Source organism: Myiozetetes cayanensis, unplaced genomic scaffold, assembly GCF_022539395.1.
Source record: "Myiozetetes cayanensis isolate MyiCay16 unplaced genomic scaffold, myiCay2020 scf1, whole genome shotgun sequence".
Lineage (NCBI taxonomy): Eukaryota > Metazoa > Chordata > Aves > Passeriformes > Tyrannidae > Myiozetetes > Myiozetetes cayanensis.
Window position 1 is genome coordinate 30,118,132 of NW_026086604.1, and position 27,804 is coordinate 30,145,935.

The 27,804-nt window shown below is 38.0% G+C and overlaps 1 protein-coding gene across 1 annotated transcript; it reads right to left on the reverse strand.

Annotated features, from left to right (window-relative positions):
• Positions 1-604: 604 nt before the first annotated feature.
• Positions 605-27,804, reverse strand: PI15 (peptidase inhibitor 15). Its single transcript, XM_050324068.1, has 6 exons — positions 27,577-27,804; positions 26,678-27,019; positions 10,775-10,893; positions 10,452-10,584; positions 10,172-10,287; positions 605-6,377 (listed from the first exon to the last, which is right to left on the reverse strand). The coding sequence occupies exons 2-6, from the start codon at positions 26,948-26,950 to the stop codon at positions 6,242-6,244; spliced, it is 777 nt and encodes a 258-aa protein (XP_050180025.1). The 5' UTR covers positions 26,951-27,019; positions 27,577-27,804; the 3' UTR covers positions 605-6,241.

Sequence of the window (27,804 nt, forward strand, 5' to 3'; positions counted from 1 at the left end):
TTACACACTCAGTTTGAATAGCTTTTGCGATGCTAAGTCTTAACGTTTTAAAAATGCGTTATTTTCCTCCCTCTGTTCTTCCTTGTCCTCATGATATAGTGTTTTTTTTTCTTTGGCATTTAAGTTTCTGGTTTTTTGTTTTCAAATGTAGCTTTTACAGCCTTGGTACCATCTTGGGAGGAAGAACAATTATTCAGGAACAAAGACCTACTCTTTTTCTGACTGCAGCATGGTTCCTGCCATGTAAGAGAACTTGGCCAATTCAGCATTCCCTGATTTTCTGACGGTATCTCCCTTGGTTACAGTTCAGATTATTCCTCTTGGCCAGAGGAACAAAAGAAAACACCTCCTAGCCACTAATTCTGATGAAGACTTCTGTCTCTCAATACCAAAATGCAGGTTTCTATCCATATAAGTGGTTACGTGCAGACAGATTTCAAGTACATAATGGAGCTCAGGTATAAAACATATGTACTTATATAAATATATTCAAACTGAATTAAAATTCGGTTTAGATCTGTCCTGAAAACATCTTCTTCAGGGAACAAATCAACGAAAGAAACAACAAGAGATGTCTCAAAAGAACATCAAGTGTAAATACTGATAATTTTACTTGTTTATTTAAATGCATAGATGTTACAAAATAGATCAAAATGATGTACACTTCTTTATAATTTCATAGCATTAGAAGTTGAAACAGGGATACAAATTTATAATGTATATAGCATCATATGACAGTATGAAAGAAATGATACATTGATAAGGTCACTGAAACACGTGTTAGACAACAAGCTTTCTTCTCCAAAAAAATCCAGATATAACCCCACCCACGAAATTATCAAAAAATCCAAACAAGAAAAGGGAAAATACATAGTGAGAGGGGGAAAAGAGCATGTCATTCTATAAACTCTGAACATTTCTTTTTTTCACATGGGTTCAGATAAAAAAGCATAGAAATATAATAATTTGCCAATCCTCAGAAGCTTCTGCTTCTTAAATGAAACTTGCCTTTAAGCACCATTTCAATTACGTAAGAGCACCCTACGTGAAACAAAGCTGTTTAACTCCTCAGAGCTATTAGATTCCAATATTACCATTCACTCTTAAGGAACAATTTTATTACTTCAAACATCACATCTAAGATACTTCCTGACTTAATGATGATCTATTGAAGCTGTAGTGAGTTAGCAGCATGATGAGCAGCCCGGTGATTTGAATGACAATTGCTGTTGTGAGCCAAACATGCAACCTGAGAGATATTTCCCCTCTTTCCTGCTGGCCAAAATAACTCTGATCATAATTTATATGAATTTGTCAGTATGAGGGATTTTAAAGAATTTACAATCTGATTACCAAATTATAATATGCCAAAAACACTTTCCACTCTGAATTTTGTCTTTTGGCAGAAGACAAGGTGATAATACTCAGTTGCAACCATTTCAATCTGGATTTCTCACACATCACACTCGGAGGGGCTCTGCAGAGTGTAGATAACGATCAAAAGTCTCTATCTGTTCCACTGGCTTGTGCCAATTTAAAAATGTATTGCTTTGTAATATGAGCAAAAAAATCTTCTCTAACAGAAAATAACTCTATCCTGAGGGAAACTCAGTAAATGAAGGCTAAGCAGCAAGGAAGTATTAAAATTACCAAGAGTAATCAGTTTTGTTTATCATTTCCTGAATCAACCAGATAGGCTGTTGCCCATCTGTTGCATTAATCAGATGAGTCACTGCTTTTTTTTCCCTGATTTTTCAATTATTTCCTATTGAAAGAAAGCAGTTTAAGAAGGTTGTTGTTATATCAGGCTACTGTTGTCAGAAGTTCAACACTCTTCTTATGAATTTAAACAAGGTTTGTGCACTTTGAGACCATCAAACCAATGTATGAGTTGAGAACCAGAGCATACAAGTTTTCTATTTTGCATAGTTTTAAAATTCACCATAAAAATGCTGTGTGCTTGGATTCCAAGATCATTCCATTCTAGAAAAGGAAACCAAGAGTTTTGTCTTGAAAACTTAGCAAAAATGGGGAGATCACAACAGTAATTTGGACCTTTAAAATTTTATTAGGGACTGTTAGAATTTAGCATCTGAGTAATGAGGCTTTCCACACCCTGTTTTTTAAGAACTATATCTGATTTAATGCTTCTAAAAATTCTTCTGACATCTGAATACCTCTGTTTTACCTCATAGTCATAAAACTTTTTACAATGGGAAACCAACAGCAAATACAACTGTGATTGAGTTCCATACTTACAAAATACATAAAACTAAGAAATGGAAGAATTTTGCACTGCACCTCATTTCTCAAAGGAAACAGACATACTAAGTCATGTGTCTTTAAAATCAAGGCTGAAAAATTAAAATTTGCATTTGTTTTTAAAATATCCTGAAACCTCTTGGATTCCAATGTAATCAAGCTGACATAGAAGAATTCTCAGCCACAAGAGGGCATCCATGCTTTCAGCCTGGTCCTCGGGAAGATTATATTAACAGATCTATCCACATATCTATCCATCTATCTATAGACATAGACATGGATACAGATACAGATATATTTCTTTCTGTTAGATCACAGCTGAGGTACACAGCACTTCTGCCCTGGGAAGTTTCCTCTTTCAGAGCCTCATGGTATTTCCCAATGTTGATAGTGGATGGCATGTGAAGTCTAATTTTGCTGGTCATAAAGGTCTCAAAAGTTACATTACACCTCCTATGGTTTTCGCTGAGACCTGATCCAACTCATCTAAAATTCAGAGGGAAACAAACTGATCTCAGAGAACAGATCCCAAGGATTAGTGTCCAAGGTCAAGCCCAGATTTTCTGAAGTCATTTATTTTCCACAGAGAGGATCTGGAATCACTAAAACTTGTTCAGCATCAATAGGTCATGACTGTCAGAGGTCTTATTCTCTTAATAATTTGTTCCACAGGCACTTGCCTGTTGTGATGTGGGAAGACTGTTGTTTGTTTTGGTTTTGAACTCGAATACATTTACCTCTCTGAGGCACATAAAACTCTTATTAGAGACTGAAACAACCACAAAAAGGAACTTTGAAAGCAAATCTGGCCTAGTGGTAAATGATATACTTAGCTGAAAAAGATCTCACAAACACTGGAGTGCATATGGTAATATTGGAAGAGAACCCCATTTTCCACAAAAAAAAAATATCTGTAACTTCAGCACCAGAACATAGAGGTTAGCACCAAAAGGTATCAATTGCTACTCATCATCTTAGATGTTTAAATGAGGCAGAAAGTCACAAGCAGATATCATAAACAGCTGCACTCAGTAATTAATCATATCAATTACTCCATTTTTTACTCTCATGTCTCTCATAGTATTTTGACCAAAAATATTTTTTGCCTTATTTTAGTTTGTATATACTTTTATAATTTTATATTCAGAACAGAAGTCTGAGCTAATTTCTCTGTCTTTAAAGGCACACCCCTCTGCTGAGAAGAAATTAGTACTTCAGGGCCATCAGAATAACAACTGGGGTAGTTTGCCTTAGCATGGCCTTGAACTCATCAAGAGTTTTCCTCGGCATGCATTAGGGCTGCCAAAGACAACTGAAGGTGAAATTTCATGTGTTAATCGAATATCTAATGAGCTGTAATCCTCTCTGTTCAATGAAAAATATTAAGTTAATGCTTGAGTGCTTGTGACTGGTTTTATCAGGAGCTGCTCGTATGAAATAGCTTATATCCATATCATTTTTTGCTGCTGTCAATTACAGTGTGATTTACAATAGTTATTCCCTAGCACCATTATGGGATGTGAAAAACCTGCATACCTGTTTGTTAAAAGCAAAGTTTTCTATATCCACAGAAAACAAAATATTACACAAAATCAAGGTATTTGTAGCAACTCAAAAAGTAACAGATACGATAACATATATACCCGTGATAATAATTTCAGCTGAATTACAGAATTATAAATTAATTTACAATGTCTAGTCCTGTTTGGAAAGTGTACCATACAACATACAAGTTGCAAGTTTCAAAGTGCATAGTCACTTATTGTTAGACCTACTGTTGTAGGCTCCACGGCTTAACCTGAACTTTTTCTTATGTTCTGCTTCCTGTTTTGTGGGTTTTTTAAAAAAAGAATAAAAATACTGAAAATGGCTAGAGGCACTGTTTTAACTGTGCTATCTTACCTCTATAGAAGATTCCTTATGCAGAACAAAAATGCATTTGTCACACGCATTTTGTCAAAAATTGTGCTGGCTGAGGGCTAGTGACCCACCAAGTAGTTTTGTTTCACTGAATTGTTTCAGTGTGTACATCGATGATACAAAGAGGTTGTTTTTCACTCCCAAAACAGGACTGGATTTTACTCAGCCAAAGTACTTGGCTGACTGAGCACTGTCCAAGTCCAAACCCCTTTGAAAACACAGGGAAAAATGTTTATAGTGTAACTGTTACAATAAATATTAATAGAATATTAGATGTGCTATTCTTTTACAACATGGACACATTTAAAGGAAATATACCTGTCAAGTTATTGTCCTGTCAAATGCAGAAGGGTCACTAACCAGAAATGTCTGAAGAGCCATAGATCAGCATCTGATGTTCTCTGAGGGATCAGATTATGGACAGATAGAGAGGGGCTGCTATGTTTTATACACTATAGAGCCCGTTCCCCCCATCTCAGATATCTTGCTCGAGAAAAAGAATAACATGAAGAATTCAAACTCTGATCTTTCTTTCATATCACCAATATGTTATTTCCTACTCTGGTGACAGACTGTTTCAAATACCCTCAAAAGACTGAATTAGTGACTTAGAGATACATACATGTGCAGCACTAGTGAAATTATCCTCTGTTGTTCCACTTGCTCTACTCAGTATTGCTTTCCAAAGTTCATGAATTTCAGAGGTCTAAATGTAGCAGTGCAAGCAGTAAACACGCTACATGCTACTAAACGTATATTTAAAGTGGAGTACATTCTGCCCTCTAACACAAACCCAAAACTCGTGGCTATTTCAATGACATAGTAGTTGTGGCTGACATTCAACTTCTTCCTTTCTATAACCTTTTTTTCTAGTAAAGTAGCTGTATAATATTCTAGCTTAATGTGTAGGCCCTCTTTATAAATGTTCTAGTAAGCACCAATAATGTGTTCAGGTTTTGGCAGGAAAGTTTTTGGTAGATTCGGTTTCTAATAATTCACACAGATATTTTCAGGAAACAGCACAATATATTTTAAAGGACACTGCCAATTGCTTTAGAAATTTGTTTGGTAAGAAATTTATATGAACTTTTGAAATTTCCTGATGACTTTTATTTACAAATCTTCTTACCTACTTTTAGGTCTGATCTTTCCTGATTCTTGACTGTGTTTCAGTCAGGGGATAACACATATACTGGCAAACTGGTAGTGTAAAAACCAGTATGGATGTCATGTATTGATGCATGTTGCTTTGTAGCAATATATTTCTTTGCTTTTCTGTGCAAGAATAAGTATACTCCTGCAAAGCACCATTATAAGCATTATGACTGTGTTCAGAAATACAAGAAGGTAGATTCAAGCTGAGCTGTTACACCAGTATACTTAAAATGAAGTAGCTTTCCATCTAGATAAGATTTTAGGCTTGTGAGTTAACAGCCACTGCATCTTGGCCAGTGTGGTTCCCCATTCTCCCTAATATTCCTGTCTGCACACAGACATCGTTGGCGATAGCAGCAGCCGTGTGCTGAACTCTTGAAACACCATAAACCAATTGACGCTGTGCATGAGGTAGGTAATAACCTGCAGTTTCTCTTGCACATATGTATTTCTCTGCTCAGTGTCCCGTTGACGTTGCAGGTGGAAGCACAGGTGTAAATGGGAGGAATCACTGGGAGTGTGAGGACCATTTGTTGCTTTGCATGTCACACTCCAATTTTAAAGCACAGTATTAAACAATGGCCCTTCTCTTTCTGGAGCTATTAGTTTTAAAAGTGAAGTAATATTCTATATTTTGATGTGTTCAGGAAGCTACACTTGCTAAGGTGAAGATTTTCTCTCCTTGAACAAAATGCTAATCTAAAAGGGACAATGTGAGTCTTAAATCCCAAAGTGTTAAAACCAAATTATACTATACTTTGAAAGCTAATTATACAAAAGCATACAAAAAGAAAACATCAGAGTATTATTACAATATCTCTCTATATAAAATATGTGCAAAATTCAATATACAAGCTTCTTGTTACTCATCTGTGGTTTTCTTCAAAATAATGTAAACCTTAACTTATTTAAACCAGTACAAGTAGTTTGATGTTACTCCTGGGAAACAAAGATTGTTGGTACAAGAACCTCCATAGCTTGGAGGACAAGCTGAACATGGGACTCCTACTTTATAAGGTGCTTCTCCAATCCAATTCCCCCTGAAAAAAAAAAAAAAAAAAAAAAAAGAAAAAGAATGTTTAGTAATTTCAGAGTGGAAGAAAAAAAAGTCATTAAACATACTTGTTTTGAGTGACTAAAGTTCACATCTTCATTGATATCCTATAAATGGTCTGTTACTAAAAATACGATATTAATTTATTTCTGTAGTTTACTGACAAGTAAACCAAAAAACAGCAGGAGAATGACCATGTCACCCCAGGCCAGTGACATCCATGCCATGTCCTTTAGTCTCTGCAGTGAGGTCCCATTCTTCTTGCTTTTGCTACAGCCAAGCGATTTTTGACTCTCTGATCCTGGGGCAAGAGTATTTTTTTACCAGAGGGTTATATTTACAAAAAATTAGCAAAATAAGCATTGGTGCAAGGTTTTCCTTGAGCACCATTTTGTCTAGCAGTTATCTTAAAAGCTTGTACTTGGAGGATGGAAAAACAAACTAGTTAAATCTTACTCTTAGGTTGCACTATCCTAGGTCCACACTGCGAAGCTCTGATGTTGAATTCATGGTTCAAGAAAAGGGAAAATAAAAACTGTTTGCACCAGTAATGTATTAAAAAGGACTGAATTTGGGCGTTTTCAGGGGTGTCATAGATGCTAAGGAGAGGAGAAGGAGGACTCCTGTCTGGTGAACAGAGCTGTGTATTACACCCTAAAGGGAAAGGGGTAAAAAGTCTGGAGAGTGATCATATGAAAAGAGGTAACTCTGACACATCCACAAACATCTGAAAAACACATCCAGACTTTAAGGAGTTTATATAAACCACAAGCTTTTAGAGATTCATGTAACACTCATGATGTAGGCAGAAAGTTAAAATTAGATTTTTATTTCAATGTTATGTCTCACAGTGCAGAGAACTTTCCTTTAGTTTGCATGTGACATGGAATAGCAGTGAGTAATGCAATTATTTATGAAATATTTTGTCAGTCCCCACCTCCCAGCCAATAACACTGGATCAAAAGCCCTGGTCTGGGCTGTGCCTTGGAAGAAAGTAGGAATCCCAAATAATTTGCTCATTCCTACTTCTCTTCCAAATGGGTACAGCAGATTAAGTGCTCAGGAAATATATTTATCTTGATAACAGATAAGGAAATCCAGAAAGAATTTGCTGAAAACTGTTTTCTGCTTCATTTTCTGTGCAACACATAGCTGATTTGTGTCAGACTGTTAGATAACCTGGGGCAGGGCCTTTCTAAACTTTGCAATTATCCTCCTTAACTTTATTTTTTCCCCCTCATTTCAGAAGCACAAATATTTTTCAGTGTTACAGCATGGCGTCAGTGAAAATTACTAGAGTTCTAAATCCTAAATATTTGCCCAATTCCAATCTTAATAACTCAGGCTGGGGCTGTAATATTCACCTCCTTATTCTGTAGAGGAGGTTCTGATGTGCTGGTAAAGAGACCTATGTGTGGGTGCCCAAGGACTCTAAGCCCCATGTCCTTAACTCGACCTAATTAAATCTTAGAAATACGAACTTAATCCCAACAAGACCACTTGATAAAATTTTTGTGACTTTGCAAGAAGTAGATGTGAAAATCATTATTCCACTACCTATGGATGAAAGGTCTATTCGCAATCTCACCCTGAGAAAAAAACCTGTAACTCCAGGCTTTGGTCTGTTGCTTGAGAAGCAGTGGGATTTTTAGACTCATAAAATACAAAATGTCACTAACTCATTGGTAAGAACAGATACACAAACAATGCATCAGTTTTCAATAATGCCTAATGTATAAAACCATTTTCTTCCTATATATGAAAATGAGAGGAGTATTCTACCAAGTTTGCAATTTTTAATCTTTTTTTTTTTTTTTTTTCAAATGGAGATATATAAAAAATATTTGGGTTTTTCTTGTAAACTTTGATTTCACCTTGCCATATTGTGGAACTAGAAGTCAGATATAGTTTTTGCTGCTTAATCTTTGCTCCCTCGCACTCATTTCTTGCCATCCTTTTCTAGTAAATATTAAAGAAAAAAGAACAGAGAAATCTCCTTGATTTCTAAAGCTGTGTTTTTTCCCCAAGTAATTTTTCTTACTAAATCCTATCTTGCAAAATTTTTAAAAATTCTTTTACTCATATAACAGCTAGAATAATGACATACTCTTTCATACTCTTTACCACAAATGGACCTGTGCCACTGAGAGTTTATGGAAAACATGCTCAACTAATTATACTTAGATTCCTATACAGAACTATGTCTTTGCCTAATATACAGTCAGAGAAACCAGTCACTTAACACTGTCCATGCTACTTTTGAAACAGTGGTCCAAACCAGACCGCAAATCAAATATCTCTCCGAGCTATACTGACTCATTCTGCACCCAGAGTAAGATTGAGATGATGTCTAGGAAATGCTGGGAGAAAATTTATTTCTTCATTTCAACCAATCACAGACCTCTGCAAGCTACTGGATATAGAGCCACCTTTGTGTGTCCGTGACCTGTATTTTAACAGACCCTAATATGAAAGGCAAGATGAGATAGATTTGTAGACATGGGCCTTAGGTTAATGGATGTTTTGTGGAACCAGTGTTACGGATGCCATTATGCAGCATGGTCATAAGCATAGGTATCCTGTGGACAACAGCAAGTATCATCACTGTTCATGAATCATAGAATAGTTTGGGTTGGAAGCAACTTTAAAGATCATCTAGTTCCAATCCCACTGCCATGGGCAGAGAACCTTTCACTAAACCAGGTTGCTCAGAGCCCCATCTTGAACACCTCCAGCAATGGGGAGCCTGCAACCTCTCTGGGCAACCTGTTCCAGTGCCTCATCACCCTTATAGTAAAGAATTTCTTCCTAATGTCTAACCTAAACCTGTCTTCCTTCAGCTTAAGGGCATTTCCTCTTGTCCTATCACTACATGCCCTAGTGATAAGTCTCTCTTTAGACTTGTTGCAAGCACCCTTCAGGTACTGGAAGACTAATACAAGGTCTCCCTGGAGCCTTCTCTTCTCCAGGCTGAACAGCCCCAATTCTCTCAGCCTGTCTTCATAAGAGAGGTGTTCCAGTCCTGTGATTAACTTAGTGGTTTTCCTCTGGACCTGCTCTAACAGATCCACATCTTTATTGTGCTGAGGACCCCAGAGCTGGATGCAGCACTCCAGGTGGAGAACAGAGTAGAGGGCAGAATCACCTCCCTTGACCTGCTGGTCAATCCTCTTTTGATGCAGCCTATGATATGGTTGGCTTTCTGGGCTGCAAGTGTGCCTTGATGAGTCATATTGAGCTTTTCATCCACAAACACCCACAAGTCCTTATCCTCAGGGGTGCTCTCAATCCATTCTCTACTCAGCTTGTATTTGTGCCTGGGATTGCCTCAAGCCAGGTGCATCTGGCCTTGCTGAACTTCATGAGGTTTGCATAGGGCCCACATCTTGGTAAATCAAGAGCCTGATCTACAGAGGAATTGCTTCCCTGTGGAAGTCTAGTTCACCATGTGTATATATAAAAGAGTGAAGAAATAGGGAATTCAAAGTAAAGTGGAGTCAGGCAAAGAAGGAAGACAAAGAAAAAGTCTTTATAATAACATAAACAGCAACAACAGAAAACAAGTTTTTGGTTTTGTTTCGTACACATCAAGTTGGTTCCTTTTCTTTCTTGTACACATACATTTCTGTATGTTGAGATGAAAAGTTTGAATAAAGGAACAGCCCGAATCAAAGTTTCAAACAGAGGTCATGCTGCAGAAAAAGGATTAAGCAGTCCTATGAGAGGAATAAAACATGCACAAAGTATAAAAATAAACAAAAATAAAAGAAAGAAACTCACTTTGGGGCATAGTTGCATACCAAGTAAACAGCTCGTCGCCAAACAGATCCCCAGACGTTCATATTGTGGCACGTGTGGATTGCGCAGCCTATACGATTGGAAGTGGCCCAAACCATCTGAATAAATATTTATTATTGGTGAAGTCCAAATTGAAAAGAAATATACATATATATATATATTATACACACACATTTATTTGAGAGAGAGGGGTATAAATACATTGTAGAAAAGTTCAGCTTTGGACAGTATATTTTGAATAGAGGAAAGTAATTTATACAACCTGTGTGTAATGGGTGCACATGGGTCCATAACATCGCATGGGGCACCTGGGATTGCAATCTTGAGGATAAGGGAAAGCATAATCCTTCACCTCATCGTACCATGGCTTTACCAGCTGAAGAATAGATCGATACCTGTGTTTGTTTGAAATACAGAAAGAGTAACACTAGGGGCAAGTATTAAGCAATAATATTCTTAAGCCAAATGAACATAGATGGATCTACACTATAGAATAGCAGATGACACTTGTATCAGTACAAAATCTGGATCTTAAAAGTTGTTCAAAGGCTGACAAAATAATTGTTCTGTAGGGTATCCTTTTACCTTCCAGTTCTTACAGACAGGTTCTGGCCCAAGAATCTCAGTAGGTAGGAAGGTCCATGGTCCCAAATACATGTAGCAGCCCAAGCTTCTGCAGATTTGGCAAGAGTTTCATCCCAGACCTGACAAAATAAAATATCCTTAGCAGTATAACAGGAAAAAACAAATACCAATCATAGTATAGAACACAAGAAACAAATATCTTAACTCACAAATATACTATTGTAACATATCAGATCTGGAAAGATGTGAGGCAGCATGTACAGGATCCAGCAGGATTTGCCCTATGGCTGGACAGAATTCCTGCCCACATCATTAGAGGAAGCCAAGTATTCAGATCTCTCCCTTTTTTTTCTGGAAAAGCCCTTCACCTAACGGACATTCTCCTACCATATTTCCTCCTGTGTTGATGAGATCCATGTGTGGAAAGGATTGAAATGTTGGCTGAGACTCAGACAGAAAGTGAAGGAGAGGAGCATGGGGAAGAACAATTCAGCATAGGTATTACATAGCCCACAAAAAAACCACCAAAAATTTGAAATAGGACGTTAGGAGTATCTATAGCCAGAGCGAATGTGTGTGGCATATTTGAGGTCACAAGGTCAAAAAAAGGGATTTCACAAAAGCAAAGACTATGGTGCAGTATGAATTTCATGACTTTATTCTGCACAGAAGCTGACATTGTTCACTGCCTGGACTAAAAAGATAACAGCTCTGTAAGAAGAGACAATTTCAATTCTTAAGTTCTGCAACGTTTGGAACACGACAAATGAACTTAAACACTATCTCCTTTATATGCCTTGCCTGCTCAATTACATGCCTGATTTGCAATTGCTGCTTTCTCTGCAGCAAAACAAGCTTGCCTCAGCAGTAAGGGAGATACCTACAATACAACCTACTGGAGCTCCGGATAAAGAATATCTCACTGTAACATTATAAGTGCACACAAATCCTAGTATATCTTAGTGCTTAAGGGATACCCAAGTAGGCTGCAGACTCTGGAATTAGATGTATATTTTGAATACCCTGAGTGGAGTGTTTAGGTGCAGGATAGTTGTAGTGACTTGCATGTATAAAGGCAGGAACAGAATGTGGTAAAATTGCCCATGCAGCTCTCTAAAGACAAACACAAAAACTCATAAGTCTCAAGTGGCTATGAAATAGAGGTATGAGGTATGAAATAAGAGGTAAAGTCAGAAATAAAGTTATCAAAGCATAAGGTGGCCCACATCACAAATATTTTCTGAATTACACGCTAATAATGATTTCTATCACTGAATTCAGTTTTAATTTCACTAACCTGCAGAGTGAAAAGACTGACCATTGACTAGGACAGCAATTCATGGCCTGACTCTGGTAGTTTGTAAAATTTCTCTTAGTGAGAAGGACAAAATTTAGTAAATTTTATGAAATTGCTAGACCGTTGAACCAAGCTTTTGTGAATATGGAGTGGGTGAGGTACTTCCTAGATTGAAGGTGAAGAAGTGCAACAGAGACCAATAAGAACCCTTAACATAAATCATCCTCCATTCAAGAGGAAACACTTTAGGGACAGAAAGACAGGTGATGCTTAACACAGAGAAGATTTATTTTACACCTGTTCAGAAAAGCTCCCAGAACAAAGTCAAAGCATGCCAGTATTGAGGACAAAAGAGAGACGAATCATGCTATGAAGGAATGGTTTTCAAGCCAAAGAACACTTAGACTTTAGCTCTGAAAAATTGATGGAGTTTCTTGTAGGAGTTACAGATAAGTGTGTAACTTGGGAAGATAAGGCTAAGCTGGAGCATGAGGGTGCAAGAGAGGGGACATAGGACTGATATGGCACCATCCAAAACTCAGGATATGCTCCAGGACCCAAGGCAAAGAAAACGGTGCATAGACTTTCTTCTGCTTTGAATCTCTGCCATTTAGTTAACTAGCTGCATGTGGCCAGAGTACAAAAAAAACTTTATAATCCCTGTGGTACAGCAGTGGTCCCAAAAAGAGGGCTTAAAGAGCAGGTACAAGCATAAAAGTCTGCCTGGGGAGTGGGCTGAGAGGCTGGGGCCACAGTCGGTGTTTGGAGCCTGCCCAGGCCCAGGGGAGCAGAGCAGCACATGGATCCAGCATGTGGGTCCAAACACAGCTGCCTGATGTGCATCCATAAGGGGCTTCTCCGCCAGGACTGTGACACCCCATAAACACCCTCCTTTGCTGGGATTAATCATGCTTCTGGCACGAGTGCTCCTGCCAGGAGGCTGAACATGAGGTTTGCGTGCTTGCTCCCAAGTGACCTGGCTGCACTCCCACAATAATCTAAATGTGTACTTTATTTGCACAAACAGTGCCGAGATCCTGATTTCCACACAGCATATTTTTGTGTACTAAATTGCCTCGCAAAATAGCATAATAGGTATTTGAAAGAAATGTGAAGACTGGATTAGGTTTTCACTATTAGAACCCTCTCAAATGAGACACAGCCCCTGCCTTGGACATTGAGAGTATTTCTAGGTCACTTTCACTTCTTCTCAGCTTCATTTTCTGGTTATCAGGAATCATCTGAAGCATTTGATTGGTAAAGTTTCAGGGTGTTCTTTCAAACTCAGTTAAAATGTCATGGGCTTGTCATGTACAGTACACTCTGCTTTCCATTGCCTATTCACTCTTGACCACTGCCTGGACAGAAGAAATTTTTGGCAAACATTAAAAAAAAATAGAAACAAAGGGAAAGACAATAACTACTAGCTAAGAAATAAGGGGCAGGTGAGCATATGCAGCAATTTTAAATTTCCTCTATTTCTTCATTAGTAGGCTGATGAAAAGAGTTTGTACAGAATCCCCTACTGTTACGTAAATCATTTGTATTTCAAGGGAGAAGTTGAAGTGGTTCACCTTCCTTATTTTATTATACTTTATATTCCTAGAAGAAAAGGTGTACTAGCTCTAGATTAGCAATAGAAGAAGAGAAGGCATTAGGAAGACTCTATAGAGTCTTCCAGTACCTGAAGTGAGCCTGCAAGAAAGACGGAGAGAGACTTTTTGCACTGGGATGAAGTGATAGGACAAGGGTGAATGGCTTTAAGCTGAAAGTCTATATGTTTAGATTAGATATTAGGAAGAAATTATTTACTGTGAGGATGATGAGACACTGAAACAGGTTGCCCAGAGAAGCTGTTGATGCCCCATTCCTGGAAGTGTTCAAGGCCAGGTTGGATGGGACTCTGACTAACATGGTCTAGCGAAAGATGTCCCTGACATGGCAGACAGGTTGGAACTAGATGATCTTTAAGGTCCTGTATAACCAAAACCATCCTATGATTCTGTAAAAAGTCAAACAACTAATATAGGCTGAAGTAGAAAAACTTATCTCATAATGGCTAAAAATCTTCTAAATTGTCAAGAGAATGTACCATTAGTTCAGCCCTTTCAAAAGAAGTTTAATCTTGAGTCCACACTTGTAGTAATTTCTATCTCAGTTCAGTCCCCTGTTTTGGGCATGCAAGAGAACAGGGCAAAGACATTTAGATTTTTGAACCCACGAGGTTTCATTGTTGTACATAGATAAATAGCACATAAAGAAATACAAAAATACTCTAAAAAGAGGAACTGAAGTAATTTGAAAGCATAGGGACAGTTTCTGTATGAGGAGAAATTAAAAAGCTCAAGGTAATTAGCAAAGAGTTTAAAAAAACCCCAAAGTGATAAAATTATAAACTCTGAAATTATGGACAATCCAGTGTTCCTATTAAACACATCAGAGAAAGCTGCTTGACATGAACACAAATTTGTAAAAGGGAAAAAGGAGAAAGACTTCCATATTTAGTGGGTTAAGATCTGAGAAGGTGACACATCCTCAAATGCTGATCATGCAAACTCCCACTGCCAAATTATGCTTATTCTCTCCCTGGAGATAGCAAATCTTCATTTGCTAGGTTGTAAATAGCTGGATATGAAATCACCTTCCTTCCATCCAGTATAAAGTTCCACTCAAAGCTCCATATCACTGATTTGGTCCAGCATGGAAACCCTCCCACTCCTCAACTGGACCTAACTGAGCTGCAATAGAGTTAAAGTATGTCACCACACTTCCACTGGCAACTTGAACATCCTTTGGCCAATTTATTTCTCTTTCTTGAGACAAAGACTAATTTCCTAGAAAGCTGTCTGACTGTGCTCTCTGCACTGCTCCCCGCAAAACAACACTTTCAAACTACATGTCACTTGAAAATTCTCAAGAGGACTGAACACAAGAAACAGGACAGCGCTTCTACACAGGGTATTTCAAAACCAGAGACCACTTTGTGAGGCAGCTCTGGGGTGTTATCTGCACTCACACAGCACATGTTTCTTGAGAGTTAGGAGTAAAATCTTAGTATTAATAAAGTCAGCAGGAATTTTGTCAGTGAGCCAGAATTTCATCCAAGTGTTTGTTTCTCTCTGTAAACTAATAGTAAAATATCTAATCCATAGAATGTGTAATAAGCAATAGAATGTACAACAAAATCTCCTTCATGTTCTTTGTTGGAACAAAAGGTGCTGGTCACAACTATGCTCTTAGGTATTAAAATAGTGGTGGAGCTGAATGAAAAATCTGATGATGAAAAAGAAACCACTACAATAGTACAAAGAAGTGTCCACAAGATTTGTTGAAAAATTCCCTTCCTACATGGATAGCTATATTTTAATTTGAGGAATTGTGTACAGAACCATTTCTAACTCTAATTTGAATGGTTCTGCTCATTTTAATTACAGGCAGAATTGTACTCCAAATATCAATCATTTAAATGGAGTAGCTTTCTCTTGACACTCTGCTCAACACGTATCTTAGGAGACAAACCTAATCACTTGTTCTTATTGTAAACTTTCTAAAGGATTGATGTATTATTGAAAACATACTGCTACTCTGGATACATTTACCCTATGGTAATCTTACTTGTAAAGAAAAAAGTTTCAAATTTCTAGCTTTAAATGCACTACTGCAACATCTGTTAGCAGAGCCTGAACAAGTGACTAGAAGTGTTCCATGTAATTTGTTTTGGTGAACTTGTTCAACATCTTGTATTTATAGATAAAGTAGTGAGGTCACCTTGTTGCTTTCAGCCTTACCTCCTATTTCTGCAAGAGAAAAGAAAGCTATTCCATTTAAACTAGTACCTGCAGGGAAGACTAAGAGGACTATAATCTTCTGTGCGGCAAAACTGAGAAGTGTTCCACGAAAACAGAAGGTTCTTAAGGAGGGTCTGACATTAACTCTTTCACCTAGTCATACTGAAGACCTATAATGAATATATGCCCCCTGCTTTAATAAAGGTATAGATCCAAAATTACATGTTTCCCTGATATCAGTAGAATCCCAAGGCCCAATGTTCCTGTAGCACCAGTGATTGGCTTCAGACTCTGCAAATGATGCTTTTAATCTCTGCTTTGTTTTAGGCAGTGTAATTGAACTGTGACTTCACATAGCCATCATTTTCAGATGTTCTCAACAAACCTGATGTAGGCTTGGTTGTATGAGAGAGGCATCACTACCAAATCAACTTACAATCAACTCTCCTCTTCTTTGGGAGTACTCTGAAATGGTTATTAATGGCAACAGGTAGCAAGAATTTGTGATCTAAATACAAGGGGAAAAGAATACACAGTGATGCACTGTATTAATGATTTTCTCTTTCTGTGTAGGTATTTGTATGTAAACTGGAAGCTTTTAGAAGCATTTAAATATGAAAAAAATGAGGTATGTAGTAGCATTCCTTCCCTGACACTGCAAGACAGAAGACATGGCTAACTGAGGAATCCATAAAGATATGTGTTCAACCTGGTAGCCTAGGAGGTCTGCTAATGACCATTTTAAAGCACTCAACCTATCCAAAACTTTGCTTTCATTCTTCTTTTGCCATCATGATCCTTGATCTTTCTTGGCTCAGTTTTATTGCCAGTAGCAAGGAAGCTCTCCTCACTTGCACAAGAGTACAAGGGAACCTCAACAGAACACTGCTCTGAATATTAAATATCAGCAGCAGTCTGCAGTACTTCACTGTTCAGGTTTGGTTTGTTGAGGTTTTTAATACAACATATCAGCTAAGACAGCATTACGCATATTTCTTGATGGTAAAACAAGTACCTTGAGCAAAACATGGTCACCCACTACTTTCCTAGGAATTCCCCAAGTACCCATCGAGTGAGGGCTACTGACCACAGTGACAGAACAGCTGTGGCACGACTAGACCCTCAGCTGGCTGCCTCCAGCTGTACAGCTGGAGTGACAAGCACCAGGTACAAATCCAGAGCAAACAGGTGAAGTATGCTGTTTTAATTAGTCCCTTCTACAACAGCTTTTTTCACATGACTGCAGTTAGGTGATGAGATGGCAAATGAAATGCTGAGATATGCAATTTGAATAGAGTTGTGCAGCAACACTGATACACCTTGAAGTAATAAAAAGTGGCAATTTATTTCCCAGTTTTGGCATCTTATTTGCCATTAATATATGTTTACTGTGCACTCACATCATGGTGGTTCCTAGGCACCTCAGAAAGATGGCCAGTAGGACCTTTCAGCAGAATCAGTCAAAAAATTAGCCTTTTCACCTCAGACCTTTGATCTTACTCTCTTGTGTTTATGTTCATTTGCCCAGTTGAAGATCAAAAGTTCTTACTTCCAGAATGGCAGCAACTGAGAAAGAAGACCTTGACTCAAGCAATTTCTTCCTCTGAGAAAAACACTGCGAAGCCAAGGGATGAAATCTGACATGTCCACTCCATCTGTGCAGCTGCATTCCACAGCTGCTAGTGCAAGTCCCAGAGAGGATTAGCACATGTAGGCTGCTACCCTCCAACACACAGGTCTTGTCCTCGCGGGTCACTCAGCCTTGCACCAGCCACACCATTTGCATGTGCAGTGGCTGTTTCTCCGAAATCCCACAGTGGTGTGCAGGGCACAACTTCTCCCCTTTGTTTTCATACAGTCAAACCTGTAGCATTTTCAGGTCTAGAAACTTTCTGTAGGACCCCCTTTCCATGATCACTACCACAAAACTGGCATAAAGCTTAATAAAACAATCCAACAGCCCTTCTGCCTGCATGCTTTTTCAGCAGAGTGACTGAAAGAGCCTTGTCTCTTTGCCTTCACTTCTTCTCAATACATACTGTGTGGGGAAAACATATGAGCTCATTGGAACTTATAGACAGATTTGGCAAACTTTATGTATTTATTTGGCCTCGAGATCATTTGGACTCTAGGTTCTCTCTCTAGGAATATGAATATTTTTTAATCCCAACTTCCACGTGTTAGAATTTTTTCTGTGCACATTGTAATTGGTGCCTAACACACACATGTAGGTCCTTTCTCACATGCATTAGGTAATAATTAGAAAGTTTACACAGAAAATTGCCAGTCTGCCCTCTAGAGAAAAACATCTTCATGGGAATGGCAGCTCTGTACGTCATTCTTTTGCAAATAAATAGAGGGTTAATACATCAAGCTGCTTGTCCAATACTCCACTGCAACTCAAAGTGAAACTGTGCAATGTTTTATGGTAAATTTACTCTCATATAACCAAACCTCCAAACATCTGATTCACACTTCTGAAGGGCTCAGTATTAGAAGGTCTGTCTTAATCAGTGCATCACCAGACAGATGTCCAAGAAACCTCACTGCCAGAAACACTCCTCTTATGAAAAATCAAGTCCATATTTTACACAGGAGTTTATGTTCCTGGGTGTCTAATTTGTGCAAATAAAAAGGGTTATCATTTAAGCTTGACCACTGCAAATAGTCAGTTTGTTTCTTCTAAGGTTGTCTGCATTTCTTTTCATGTTTGGCACCAGGCTTTTAAACAACAAGAAACAAAGAAAATTGGTAGGCTGTCAGATTTAATAACAATAAGCTTCCCTGATATGCTATTATTTGTTTAGTTCTTGGAAAACTAAAGTATCAGAGCTACATATCTTAAAATATTCAGTGCTTTTCTAACCTACTGCAAGACATATTTTAGTTGGCAAAAACTTATCCTAGAAGTGGTAACAAAAAGGACCAAATTTTGTCTAGCTTCATGTCACCCTGACAATTGGTCATAAGTCTGAACAGGAAAGTATCTGACCTCTATTATTTTATATATGATTAGAGCAAATTTTTCTTTCTTAGAAACATCAAATAATGAATAAAAATGTATTTGCTTTGTATTGTTTTGTTCCTCATCTATATGAAAAATACCCACATTTTCTCACTTTTTTTTTTGTTACTAACCACTGGAGTTTTTTATTAAAAGATAAAAAGGTTCCTGATTTCTTTAAAAGTTTTCAAAGAAAGTATTTACTATATTTTAAGTAGCTCTAGCTGAAAGACATGGCAGCATGACAGAAAGCACATAGAAGCTTCTTCTTTCTACAGAATAAAGACTAAGAACAATAATTCTTTATTCTCAGAAGAAGAAAGCTCAATTTAAGATTTTCTCTCTTGATACAGATTAACAGATATCACGAAGATCAATGCAGGTGCTAAACCTGTTCATTCTCACTTGTGTTAAAATAGACCCCAGATCCCATCCAAGGGTACCTGCAGATGCATTCATACGTGGAGATGCCTGAGCTGAAGACACTGTTCTGTATACAAAAAGCAAACAAGGGGCTATCCTGGGGTTTCCATCTTTTGCTGTCTTTAGGATATACATTTTTACAGACCTGGATAGATTATTTCTCTTTTCAGGTATGGAAAGAAGATAAAAATATTGAAAGGTTTAAGGTTACTATCATCTCCATTCATGTACGAAACAAAGCACTGTGTACTTTGGATCAAGATTCTTGTGAAAAATGCCCTGTCTCTGTTTTTAGCCAAAAAGTTCAAGAGGTGCTACATTTAATAATAAAGGAATGTCTAAATCTGAGGGCTCTGGGCAGGCTGCTTTTTTATCTGAGACTCTACTATGTTGTTTTTTGTTTGTTTAAACTCCTAGAAGGCTTTGTGCTAATACTAAATTTAAATAATGTAAATATTCTCTTCTAAAACAGCATCAAGATGGATGTCACGCATAAAACATTGGAATGGAGCTCTAGAACCAAAGCAAGTTTAGCAAAGTCATTCTTTTTCAAAATACTTATCAACAATAGCATTTTTGGGGAATATTTTCAGATTTTTCAAGGAGCACTTTCCAGGAAGAGTCTTTTCCATTCAACTCTTGAACAGGTCTTCTGTCATTCACTCTGAACACAAGAGATGTCTTTTGTACTTCATAAAGCTAGCATCCACTTAGATTTGACCCCAGATGAACACCAGTTACTGAGACTGAAGAGGCTTTCCTAGTTTTCTGTAAATGAAACTGCTAGAAAAATAGACAGCATCCTACGACTCAGTGATAGCCAAGTGCTGCATTACTGACAATGGTGCACTAGGAAACAAATAAGTGGCTAAACTCACCTGTGAGACAAAAGAGAGGTAGGTAACTCTATTGTGCCAAAATTAGCAAGAAAGTAAGCTCTATCTACTCTTGCTTTCTTTCAGTTCACTGTCAGTTGCCACGTTGTGCCTCCACTGAAGAAAAAGGCTGAGTATGCTGTTAAATAACTGCTTCCTTTCCAAGCTGTGATGCAGACAAACACCCTTAACTGTAGCCATTTAAACCATATCAGTTCATTCTGTACTATTCTAACTGAGAGGATCAACATTCCAGAATTCATCAGCCCATGATCTTCAGAAACTCCCGGTGCTGGGTTATGGTAGTAGGCAGAAGGGACATAATCAATTGGCTGAACAGAAACATAAGTGGTAAGAGGCAGAAACTGAAACCAGTGAACACATTCCACCATTACATCCTTTCTCATTTGTTCTTACATCACTTGTGAATTCCCAGCATAGAGCAAGCTAAAAGCTATGACAAACTGGGATAGGTGGATCACACTGGTGAAGCTCCAAGCATCTTGATCTCTCTCCTCCCAGAAGACTGGGGTGGACTACACTTATATTTACTTTGTGCTCTGGCATGATGAAAAGTATATTAAGATCTTTGTACCCTGACTCATCATCTGATTACTTTATTTCAGCTTTCACCATGTATATGGGATTCAAGGGAACAGGGCTACTCAATGGAAAAAAGTAGGCTGCCAGTAATTTCTATAGTAAATTTTTCACTGCATTATGACACTTGTGTCCTTAAACATGCATAGGCCTAATCTTCTTTGACATTTAAGGGTGTGTTCACTAATTTAACAAAGGAGCTGTAAATGGAGTGCAACTGTCATTTGATCCAATATAAGAAGTATTGTAACGACATACACATGGAAATTAAGAAATAATAATATGCATGCATCTTAATGCAAAGGAAACTGTCAGTAAATATGTAAAGGGTAATGATTGAAATGAAAAAGTATAGCAATACTACTGGCAGTTTAAAATGCATATAAAGATTAATTATCTGAGTTTTAAAGGGAAATATTTAAGTTAGACATTTGGAAATCATTTCTATTCCTAAGGTAAAATATTTGCCAAGAGATGTGACTGAAACAGCATCACTATATGTGTTCAGGAGTAGACAAGATGAAAACCATATGTATGTAATGCAGAAGGAAGTCCTGCAGCAGGCCAGGGATAAACTACATGAATTAAGAGATCCTATCCAACTCATTAGACATAAATCTTGAAGGAACTAGCCCTGCAACCCTTACTCACAGACATGTATGATTTCAGTGGGACCATACATATAAGCCAGGGCAACTGACTCAAGAACAAAATGTCCTGTAAAGTTTAGAATGATCTGTAAGAAACCACACTGACAACAGAAAAAAAAAAAAGGTAAACAAGTTGAAAAGCTTATTTATCAGAAATGCTTTTGAATTGGAGAGAAAACCAAATTAACTCAGTCTTTCCATGCCCATATAAAAGGTATTAAATAGGACTTTGGAAAACTAGAGTTAGGTTTGTTGGATTTTTTTTTTCCTTTTGTCTTACCCATCACCTACTGCATATTCAAGGAAAGTGTTTAAGATCATCTTGACAGCAAGAGATTTTTATCAAGACTTTCAGATTTAAAAGTGAAATAATAATGCACTTTTTTACATTTGTGACCACTAAGTAGGTTATTTTCTTCTTCTCTGACCTGACTTCGTCTCATCTGCAAATTTTCTGGGACAGGAAGCAAAGTATCCAAATTCACCACCTCAGTAAAGAGGGTCTTTCCTGGAGCATACAGAGTGCATGACACACATGGAATCCTTCACAGGACTACAGGACCTTCTTTTGGAACACAATTACTTTTCTTTTAGAATAATAGGTCATTTCATTTGTCCCTGTTATCACGCTCTTTTATGTGGATTTACTAAATATTGACAGGCTCATGTTCTCCATTCTCTTCCAGTTCCTCTGCCACCTGCTGATGAGAAACACGAAATAACTCCTGGGCAGCCAAACTCACAGAGTCACAGAGTATTTTAAGTTGGAAGGGACCCACAAGGATCATCCAGTCCAACTCTTAAGTGAAATGTCCTGTATGGGGATCAAACATGTGACCTTAGCATTATTAGCACCATGCTCTAATCAACCAGGCTAACCTCATTTTTGGCTAATCTGCAAATCCTTTTACTATTTTGAGTCCTACAAAGTGACATGTTCAACAAGGGGCAAATTTTCCCAAATGCAAAAATGCAGTTACACATCATTGAAAGAAAAAGAATTGAAACTGAACATCTGAATATCTGAACATCTTCTGTTCATTAGCAGGCTCTGGTTTATCTAGAGCACTTTTTGCTCCTAAAATCTTCAGGTAGAATTCCACAAACACACTTTTGAGTATGCAATCCTGCCCCCTCTATTATACTTCTGACATGCTACTCCCAGTCTATTAATGACTGTGTTGATCCATACTGGGCTCAGGACTCATCCTTGCAGAACCAGCAGTGAACTACTCACAGCTTGTCTTTCACTGTGGCTCTTCAACAAGTTATTCAGATCACCTTAAAGTACTCTTAAGTAAAACCCACTTTGCCTGTGGGAATTCCACGGAGGACAGTGTTCAGTCCTCATTAAGGCCCCGTTCTACCACAGTTACCGCTTCTGCATGCAACATTGAAAAGAGCATGCCTGTATGCAAGCACCTCCTCAGCCAGCTTTTGCATGCACACAGTGACATGGGTTACAACAAAGACCATAAGGACTATGAAGAAAGTGACCTCAAGTGGGAATGACTGTAAGGAAGGTGAAAATAACATCTGGTCCTATGAGAATCAGATATTTCATTAATGGATGTTTTGGGAGCCTAAAGATAGTATCAACGCACACTAAAAGACATGTTTTATGAGACTCAAATTTCAGCTGGCAGTATATTGCAAATATTTACTGGCCTACAAAGTAGCTGAAATATTCCAAAAAGGCAAAACAGACCACTACAGTACAGAATTAGTATTCAGAGAAAGGGATTTGCTTGTTCGCAAGCTTCCACTGTATCTACAGATTTACTTACTTTTCACACTAGACAGCTGCTGGCAATTCTACACCTCACTTTTTCTGAATCATGAATTTTATGGAATTATTCTGCTTACTCCAGAAAAAATATGCAAAGCCAAGTAGACGGCTTCCACCCTGGTCATAAGTATGGTGTCATCTTTCTTTCCACAGGTACACCCTCAGCTTTTAGAGCACAAGCAGGCTGGAGAAAAAGAGTCTTAGGATGATGAAGAAAGATCCAAATTAAAATAAGGACTCATTAATTCTATATTATAGGCCTAGAAGTTCTTGTTCTCTTTCGCTTTCCTTCACATATACAATGACTAGATTTGTACCCATAGAAAACCTTCCAGTTGAAGGTATCAGTAATCACCAGAACCAACAGAAGAAACTACTCTGAAGTCTAACACATAGGGTGCCAATGTCCCAACAGAAAGATTTATCAAAGCATAACTTGCATTAAGACACACCAGTTTCTTTCACTAGGGACTGATAATAAAACAATGCCTCCCACCACAGCTTTTGACTCCTCAGTTGTTCGCTTTCCTTGGGGACTGCATACATCAACAGGCTGGAGCAGCACTCAGACACACCTCTCCCAAAGAGAATTAAAACTCTATCCCAGCTGTTACTGCAGTGTTTATCTGACCTTCCCCCACCCAATGCATGTGAATTCAAAACTCTCATCCAGAGCCAGATAGCACATAAACTTTCTAGACAATAAGGGTAGAGAGAATAATGCCCAGGGAGTGCAGAGTATAAATGCACTGAAGATGTGAGAAGTAGACTGTATCAGGGGAAGGAACAGACTGTGCCAAATAAAAAAGCCCCCAGAAAAGGTTGGGTGTGGAGAACTGGAATCACAAGAACCAACCCATACAACTAAATCCTCAGTTGTAAATAGGGTGGAATAAAAAGCAAATGGAACTGTACAAAAGTGAGAATGTGACACAGTAATTCATGAGAACAGTTCCTAACAGAATTAGGAAAAAACAACAAAACACGATTTAATATGACTTTGAAGAGAGAAAATATGAGAAAATATCTTTTTCTTGTGCTTCTAAACTGCTTAGTTTTTCTCTACTTTAACACACTTACAAAAGATTTCCACAGCCTAGTCCATCTGTAAGCAATTCCAGCTCTCTAACATGTGACATCCATTTTAATCATTGTTAGGGAAAATGGGAAAGGCCATTTTCTTCACTACCCCTTCACTTTCCATAGTATTCAGGACAAGAACACACACTCTGCAAGGTGCTTTCAAGCACAGTGAATGTTCTCTGCTGGTAATGACTGTGTTTGCTGTCTTATTAATGAAAAGGAGTATTGAGTGACACAACATCTTTTACATATAGCAGCAGCAGTCTCGTATCCCTGTGAGATACAACAGGTGCTGTGCCACATACTGAAATTATTCAGAGATCAAAGAATAGACAAAGCAAACCTGAATGAGCATTAGTCATACTGGTGTCTCCAGCCTTGGTATGGCTTACAGCACCGTGTCATCTTCAAGGCCTTCCTACCAAAACCCTTCTGTAGCCACAGAGGTGAAAAGTTACACAGATACTGCCATGACCTCAACACAGATGTTAGAGCACACCATGTGTGATGTTGCTCAGTGGGTTTTTTTTCCTCTGTAGTTGCATGGGACACATATAGACCTACTCAATTTTGAAGCAGAATCGGTGGCAAAGGGGTTGTGTGTCATTTAGGGATCCAAGATCAAGCTGCACTCTGGATCATCACCTATGTAGCCTGAGGTCCTGTTTTGAATTTTGCAGCATGAAGTCACAAAGTACTTTCAGATTGGAAAACTAAATGTGAAAGCAAGCCTTAGACCTTGCACTTGAAACACTGATGGTGCTGATGCTGACAGGAACACAGGTACATCCTACAGCTGGCTCATAGTCATAAAAGCAATTGTAAGAAAGGCAAGAAAAAGAATAGCATGGAAGCTGTAAAGATCATGACTTCAATCTGGATTTTGTATCAGTGCTGCAGCTTTGCTGCAACAGAATACCCAACCAATACAGATAAAATCTTTGCAGTTTACGTATATGATTAAATAGGTTTAATCAAGTAAGCTTGATTTCTATTTTAAAGGGTTTTTTACTGAACAGGCTAAGAACACTGTACGCTACAAATCCCTTGGGAGTATCGACAGTGTGCTGGCTTCACTTAAGCGAACTGCAGGAGCACATTTCTAAAACACACAAGCCAAGGAAGGGCATGGTAGGCTGCCATTCCCTCAGACATTACAACAAAGTTTATTTATGCAGAATCAAAGGAAATGTCAGTGGAGAGCACAGCAATGAAAATGATGACTGATCTTGACTTCTGACCTCTTTGTTTTTTCTGTCTCTGACCTTTCCACTTAAACAGACTTGAAACTCAGCCTATGGTCTTCATTCTGCAATATTTTCAGTGCACTCAGCATTTTGAGGTGCTGCTGGGATGTGCTGAACAGATTATATCATCAAATCCAGATTTAGGTAATGTCTGTGATAGAAACCATGTCCAAATTGTTACTCGTTAGGTGCTAAAAAGGAGGAATTGCTATTACTGTTATGCCCTTTTTATGTCAAGCTGATGGTGTCCTGTTTCTCAAACCTGTTAAACATCTGTTGTCATACGAGAAACTCTGTGACTTAAAGCATTTATTATGGTGCTGACACAATGTGTCTGTGCTTTCAAAACAATGTGAATACCTTACTTAGAAGGCAAAAACTTTGGCTGACCAGCCCATGTTTAACATTAAAGGTCCAGTATGCATGCATTCAAAGTTGGAACACAAAATAGCAAACACACTGCTTTAGATATTAGAGCTAAGAATGAAATCACAGAGAATGAATAACTTCTATCATACCTGCAGGAACAGATAATTCATATAATAAGTACCTGGCCATAAGGGGAAAATGAACACACTGAAATCCTACATATTAGAGAAACATTTGAAAGCAACATTGTATTTGATGGAAAAATAAAGGTATTAGGTGTTTACAAACAATATGCAGTAAGTAAAACACATGAACATGAGACAAACAGTGCATCAGATGAATTACTCTGCAAATATAGGCTTACCATATTCCTTCCAGAAGTATGAAAGAAATTAGAAATGGTCATTGGATACTTTTTTGACCACATCAGGGCTACTAATGATGAGAACTTTAAACACTTGTGACCACAGGCTGTGATTGCATACTGTTCCTCAAGCCAACAAGCAGTTAACTCACCACTTCATTTACTTGGGTCTTTGAACCTTTACTGGGACAGCACATGGAAATGAAAATTGAATAGGGCAAGTAAGAGGTTCAGACTTCAGTATTAGGTTTTGCTTTCATAATGCAGCTAAAAGAATGTAAGGACATATTATTTTAGTAAGCAATAATAGATAAAAACATTTATCAACTTAACTGAACCCTTGAAATCTGTTTAAGAAAATTAAATCACTGACTTACAGTTTGTTTTACTCTGAAATAAACAAATTTCACTTACCATATATTCCATGTTGGAAGCAGGTGGGAAGACTTTGCCTCTGACTTGATTATGATAATCAAGAATGGCAATCATGTCATTCTGAGAAATGTAGCGCTTCCGCCTGGCTTTGGGAATTTTTGCAGAGTCCAGATGAGCTGCCAAAGCCGTCTCAATGTCAGGGAAATTATTGTCTGACAGGAATAGGTCAGTGGAGTTGGGTAACACTAATGCACTTGTTTCACAGAGAACGGAAAATAACAGAGTACAACTGATTGCAGCAATTACTGTCATTTTGGGGCCAAAGGAGAGAGATAGGCCACAGAGGTACTCTGCTTTAAGTCAGGGCAGCAGAAAACAGATCTGTAGAAGAGAAGATGTCAAAGATGTGATTCTGTATATCTGGATAGCAAGACAAAATGAACTGGCAAGCTGTGATCAGAAAAATTATTCTGTCTTTCAGCTCAATCATAAAAACAATCCAGTCAAAACACGCGTTGCTGAGCTGTTTCAATAACTGTATTAAGTGATAATAATATTTTTACTAAACACACTAAATGAAGTATCACTATACCATTAATTCCATGATCACATCTAGTAGTATTCCTGAAATAGTGACAGTGCTATCATACCAGATCAGTCTATAAACCACACTATAAATCTTTAATGGGGAGACTCCAAGAAACCTCACATCATGTTTTCCACTGAAAGTGAAAAAATACATCCTAGCCTATGCCTATTCCATAGGGCTGGATTGTTTTGACACAATGTGGCAGAGATAAACTCGTAGGCAAAAGAAAACATATAAAGCATGAAAGCAGGACATCTTAGAAATAGCATTCAAATCTTAAATTCAGCAAAATGTGATGAGCATTGAAAAAACTGCATGCAAAGCAAACTTATGGAGCTGAATGGCTTACCTCTGGATAATACCAAGAAAAAAAAAAGAACTGAGTCTATTGTTCTCCCAGTTTATATAGCACTCTCCTATGTGATGATATGAACCTTTGTGAAGGAGTGTCTCTTATTACAACGCCCCAAAGGACTCTAAACTCTGCTAGTTGTGAAGCTTCTGGCCAGGGGCGCTGCTAACAGCTTTTATATGTTACAGCCTGTGAAAGCCAGTACGGGCAGTCTCTCAGAGGGTC

Coding starts and splice junctions, on each gene's coding strand:
- PI15 (XM_050324068.1), bottom strand. CDS start 26,950: ATGACAGTAATTGCTGCAATCAGTTGTACTCTGTTATTTTCCGTTCTC. Junction 10,894..26,677: donor CTTCCAACATGGAATATATG/GTAAGTGAAATT, acceptor TTATTTTGTCAG/GTCTGGGATGAAACTCTTGC. Junction 10,585..10,774: donor CTGTCTGTAAGAACTGGAAG/GTAAAAGGATAC, acceptor AAACAAACACAG/GTATCGATCTATTCTTCAGC.